The following is a 6,000-nucleotide window of genomic DNA, read 5'->3' as shown; positions in this document are numbered from 1 at the left end:
TGCTGTACTGACATCTCCTGGCCACTTCGCATATCCTTAGCAAATCTCAGGACAATCCACCATCTTTCCTCCAAAGCGCTGGGTCAAAGTCGTGAGTCGCCACGCCCGGCTGTAATCGAAAACAACATTTGTCAATAACACTGCCTGAAAAAAAATATAGGTGACGTTTCGGGAATCGGTTCTTCTTCGTAGCACAGGCTAGAGCAGGGGTCGGAAACGAAAACAACAAGAGCGATTTTTTTTTCAATTTCAGTAAAAAAAAAACTTCAAATACGAGACGGTGGCCCTGAACGACCTCACGAAACAGTCCTGAAAGAGCCGCATGCGGTTCTGGAGCCGCAGGTTGTCGACCCCTGCCCATGGTGAACTGGACTCCCATGGTGAACTGGACTCCCATGGTAAACTTGACTTCCATGGTGAACTGGACTCCCATGGTGAACTGGACTCCCATGGTAAACTTGACTCCCATGGTGAACTGGACTCCCATGGTAAACTTGACTCCCATGGTAAACTGGACTCCCATAGTAAACTTGACTCCCATGGTAAACTGGACTCCCATGGTGAATTGGACTCCCACTGTGAACTAGACCCCCATGGTAAACTGGACTCCCATTTTAAACTGGACTCCCACGGTGAACTAGACCCCCATGGTAAACTGGACTCCCATGGTAAACTGGACTCCCACGGTGAACTGAACTCCGATGGTAAACTGGACTCCCACGGTGAACTGGACTCCCATGGTGAACTGGATTCCCACTGTGAACTAGACTCCCACGGCGAACTGAACTCCCATGGTAAACTGGACTCTCATAGTAAACTGGACTCCCATGGTAAACAGCCGCCGGATGTCGACCCCTGTGCCAGGTTGAGTTCCTCTGCCAGGAAATGTTTCCAACAAGCGCCTCCACCGCGACAAATTTGTCACGTCCCACCTCCAACCAATAACACCCAACAGCATCACCACCCCTGCCTGCCTGCCTGCCTCCTCCTCCTCCCCGTACCTCCTACTGAGTCACATCACGCACCGCGTAACCTTTTATTTAAATAAATCAGGGGATCCTCCCTGCCCCGAAGTCACAACTTCACGGCGCAACAGAGAGAGAGAGAGAGGCGGAGAGTGCAAAGCGACTCAAGGCGCAAGGTCGACACCGACGCGAACCTCCTCCACTGGAGCGCCTCTCAAGTTGAGCTGAAGAAAGACACAGAGGTTTGGAACTCGACGCGCTATTTACTCCGACTGCTCTTCTCCTGTTACCCACGCAAGTAACTCTCGCACCTGTGACTCGCATTTCGCACGCATGTGGTGGTGTGTGCCTCGAGCTTGCGTTCCGATGGGGCCCCGTGATGCTGCTGACATCAACGTGTACGTACGCAGGTTGCTTTTTAAAAAAAACGCAGTCGAAACTTTATCGGGACGGTCCACAAAATTAGTCCTTGGACTCCTCCTTGAGGATTTCCTCGGCGAGACAATTGACAGCGTTGTTGTTGTTGTTGTTAGTTGTGTCGTGATGCTATACTTGTGGTGGGAAGAGCAGTGGCGCAGTGGGGTTCTCACTGCGCTACGAACGAGCCACCTATTCCTGGTTCGACTTCTTGTCCCCAGCCACGGCTGACATGAGTGGCGGGTGATATCTGAACGGCTTTTGCATCGGCACTTCAACAACCCGCACTAACCGGTGTGGTGAAGTATGGTCAAACCATCTCCCCCCACACCCCCCCCCCCCATGACGTGGGAATATGTTCATCCAGCAGTGGATTGACACAGTAGCCTCATACAGGTAGGAACAACAGGTTCCACACTGCCCACCAGGGATTATTTGTCTGTCTGTCTGTCGTGCATATTTGTCTGTCGTGCACGAATGCGCTGGCCAACCAAGTTCCTACCTGCCCACTCCGAAGGAACGTGTAATGTGTTAAATTAAATTAGAGTTACATCGGGTGTGCCGCGTGTGCGCGCGATTACAGAACCTTTAAAACGTCTTGAGACTCGGAGATATTTAGCTGGGTGCTGTAATTGGAATCATCATCGGGATTCTTGTTTACCATGCTACAATGGCATTCAGGTTTCCCTCGCTGTATGCGATAGTAGATGCGTTCCCAAAAAAGTGCTGCCCTGCCGAGCAGCGCGTACAATGCACGCACAACGTTGTCTCACGTCCGACTGCGTAGCCGCATGTGAGTGAAATCAAACCGCATAGAACGAATTTTGAGTAAGAAGATTTAGTTATCCGCATATACGCGAAATCGCACAAACAGAACCCGCGTGAAGCGAGGGAAACCTGGATTATATTAACCTCACAGAACTTCACCGAAAGATTCTCCTGAGCCTCGGTGAGGCTTTCCTGAACAAACAATTGGGCATTGTTATTCATTCCAAAATACCGTAGCCGAGTTCTTACTGTTATTTAGTAAATGCCCTGTGTGTGTTTTATATGTAAATGTGGAATTTAAATTTTCAAAGTGCGAGAAAACCCATCACTACAGACACAAACTATCAACAAAAAGCTGTGACATTGTTTCGCATTCGCATCGCCACACCTTTTGGCACGCACTGTGATCTGTTCTGCAAGCGATATATGGCACGGCAACGCGTCCCAGACGATGGTTATAAGATTATTATTTCACACAGGATCGTGATATATAGTATCGGATGGTTTGGCTGGGTGAGGGAGGGCTCCATCCAGCAATGAACTGATCATGATAGATGACGCTGCTGCTGGTGATGATGAATATAAAACTCTGTAGCCAACCCTCAGACGTTTGGTGCCCACTAAAAATGCAAGCTGTCTTTGTAATATCTTCATGAAAAATGCTCACGCGAGGCATTGGATTGTGCTCATCTCAGTTGGTGAAACCAGAGCGAGTGGTGGAAATCCCACACTTCTCTGGCGAGGGTGAGTCTTTGTGCATTTCAAAACGAAAAGCCAATTGTTGTTTACTGCCTTGGCGGCTTGTGCCGAGTGTCCTCGCTCTCAAGCAGCAGTGTGGCTGCCGACACGGGAGTAGAACTCAATGGAATTTGTCCTCACGGTGAGACACATTCATGGACACGTTCAATTTAATCGTGGCATTGCAATAACCGCCAAGACAGCCGTGTAAATTTGCGCAACTTGGTTGCATGAAACTGAGTCGCTTACGTGAAGACGTCTCTGCGACCAGTTAGTTGCAAGCAGTTGAGCAACCGGTCGCTCGGGCGTAGATTTGGTTTAGGACTGTGAAACATGACATAATATACCGTGGGATGAGTGCCTGCTCATGAGTAGGCGGCCAGTGTGACACGAGTGAGTTGTTGTGTTCATAACCACGCCCGGTAACACCTTTCACTCCCCATTGTTGATGTTAAGCGCGCACTGTGCCAAGTATATTGCTTGTTTCAATTAACGACCAGAACAGGCTCCCATGTCAAGGAATCAACATGCAAACACACACACACACTGTACTTGAATGTGTTTGCACTCGAGATACATCCAGCCTAACACAGGATTATTGGTCGGGTAACTCCAAGTCGTCAGACAATATGTAATGATCAGTTTGATTTCAAAAGACAAGGCGTTCCTAAGGATGCCCTTTTAGGCAAATATCAGAATTAGAGGGACGTGCATTACCATCACGTACTTCTAATTCAGCTAAACAATATCAGTGGGATGTAATACAAAACATTTGTTCAACATAACGAGGATCTGTTTTCAAAACCACATAAATGTAAATGCGATTTTAGCCTATAGGCTATCCAGCCCAACGGAATAATTATACAATTTGTAACACGCACGAATTTCCCAGACATTAATGACCATGATTCTGAGGTATGGAGCCAAGGTTAATGCCACTCAAAAGCCATGGGGAATTGGGTGGCCTTTAATAAAGAGGTGGGCCTTTAATTGTCTCTTTAAAATCGGTATATATTGAATGCTGTTGATGTAGCATTGGTTTAAGTGGCTTTCAATCTTCTGAGTCTCATCAGGAGAGTGTGCCCTCTTAAATAAATGCTGCTGGGCTGCCTGATGTTACGAGGCAAGATCCCTCCACGAAGACCATGGCAGGTTGTGCTGACTAAGGTTGAAAATAAAATGCTGTACCCAAATAGTTAATGACCAAACATCTTGAATATGACCTCAATAAAAAATATATAATCTCTACATTAACCCATTAAATTGCATTACAGCTCTTTAAATCCATTTGGAAAATCTGTAAGGCTAAATAAAGGGACAATGCCATATTGTAGTAGTGTAAAGCGTCCTAGTTCAACTCCGGTATATTGTTCCATGTTATTACAATGCAGTGGAATAGCTATCGAGTGTGCAGGCTGTGCAACTGCACCCTAGCCCATGGACCAGAGGGGGCCCGGTTTCTGGGCTACTAAGAGGGAAGAATTGGACAGGGGCCCCATTTAATGATTTGCAGCAGGGCCCTTGTCAATCGACCACACCACGCCACTGCTACAAGGTGGTGTTTGGCTTAAGGTGTCACAGTACGTGCATGTCTGTGTGTGGGGATTGGTAGTGTAGTGGTTCTCACTGCGCTATGAACCTGGTGACCCGAGTTTGATTCTCGAATTTTTGAACCAGTCCTGTGCCTCCCCTAGATCGGCTCAGCCTTATATAAGTACCTGGTGTGGCAATACATCAGAACTGGGGAGACAAAAGCTGCCAGGCGTGGTGTTAGCCACCCACCCACCCACTCGTGTGTGGTGCCAGCCCTCATAGGTGCTCACGGACAGCACTTGCCCCAACAGTCTGTTAAGGCTATATGGGGGATCTTTGTCTTTATGCGCGTGTCTGATGTAGGAACGTGGCATCGAACCAGCCCAGTCATGGAGCCCGTGCCTGCACTCGTTATCGTGGGATGTCTCCTCCTACTTGGCCTTGCCCCCGTCTCTCTAGCCTCGCCGGTGAGTTTTACCAGCTGCACATTTAAAAGCACGATCTAGATATTACACGGATACAGGTAAACACAGGAGTACCAAGGGAGGCACCACCTCGTTTGGAGGAGCGGCAACCTCGGTGTGAAACCCTTGAGGTTGGAAGAGCTTGCAAAAGCGAAGCAGACCTTGGAGCTCACGTGCCGAATGTCTTACTGCTGTGGAATCCGGCAGAAGGAAGGAAGTGATGGCAAGCTGCGATGGCATCAACAATACGTTAATTGAAGAAACAACATTATAGGCGACGTTTTGGCGGACAATGGTCGTTTTTCATAGCACATAATGGCTGGGATGGCATTTTTAATTGAACTCGAGTGCCTCACCAGCCTCCCTGAGGAACTGCGTCTGAATAGGGGGCACAGGAATAAGGGGAGCCCTGTTGCTCATTGGGGGATGGGGGGGGGTTAATGGGACTTTTTTCTCACGTGCCTTTCCTGGATATAAATGTAAAGAACAACCCCAACTCCGGGTGTAGCCCATAGCGGGCTTCGGCAAAATTTCCGCATCGCCGATTGCACGTCAGTGACAGGTGGTGTTTGGTAAATCCACTGCTGGATAAGGGCCTCCCCATGCCATACGGCTCTTGGGGGTAATTTCATCATCCTTCACCACGCTGGCCAGTGCAAATTCGGTGAGGGCAAGGAGCATAGACCTGGGGGTATAGAAGTACAGTACAATAATGGATATTGCTGTAGCGGACTCTGCTGCGCACAATGTATCCCCGCAGCATGAGGCTTATTTAATGTCGGTCACCAATCCGAACATGATACAGTCTCAAACCTGCTTAGCTTTTGAGACCTCGACGAGATCTAGTGAATTTCATGTGAATTGGTCACAAGAGTAGATTCATTATCCAGCGTGATATTAAGTTATTCGCCGACTAGCAGACAGAGAACGGGGAAGAGGTGGTGGCTATGTGTTATTTATCATTTATTTTAATGTCTGTTGTCAAGATCCATTCACATGTATTGCATACTTACTGGGGAGAGACAATATACGTGTAAATACTATAGTCTATTAAAGCCCAGAATGGGTCACATACATTCGAATAATACTTAATTTTGTATAAGCAGTGCTCCGTA

General features: G+C 48.0%; 1 protein-coding gene across 3 annotated transcripts in view; it reads left to right on the top strand.

Annotated features, from left to right (window-relative positions):
- The first annotated feature begins 1,026 nt into the window (after positions 1 to 1,026).
- Positions 1,027 to 6,000, top strand: part of LOC144933614 (papilin-like) — a 56,110-nt gene continuing 51,136 nt past the window's right edge. The window contains exons 1-2 of one of the 3 annotated variants that reach the window (XM_078858598.1): positions 1,027 to 1,263; positions 4,779 to 4,888. In XM_078858598.1, the coding sequence (XP_078714724.1) occupies positions 4,811 to 4,888 (78 nt within the window). In that variant the 5' untranslated portion in view covers positions 1,027 to 1,263; positions 4,779 to 4,810. The remainder of the gene's footprint in view (positions 1,264 to 4,778; positions 4,889 to 6,000) is intronic. The other 2 variants (XM_078858599.1, XM_078858597.1) reach the window with 2 other exon arrangements.

Source organism: Lampetra fluviatilis, chromosome 7, assembly GCF_964198595.1.
Source record: "Lampetra fluviatilis chromosome 7, kcLamFluv1.1, whole genome shotgun sequence".
Classification (NCBI taxonomy): Eukaryota; Metazoa; Chordata; class Hyperoartia; order Petromyzontiformes; family Petromyzontidae; genus Lampetra; species Lampetra fluviatilis.
This window is presented reverse-complemented; position numbering and strand designations above follow the sequence as displayed.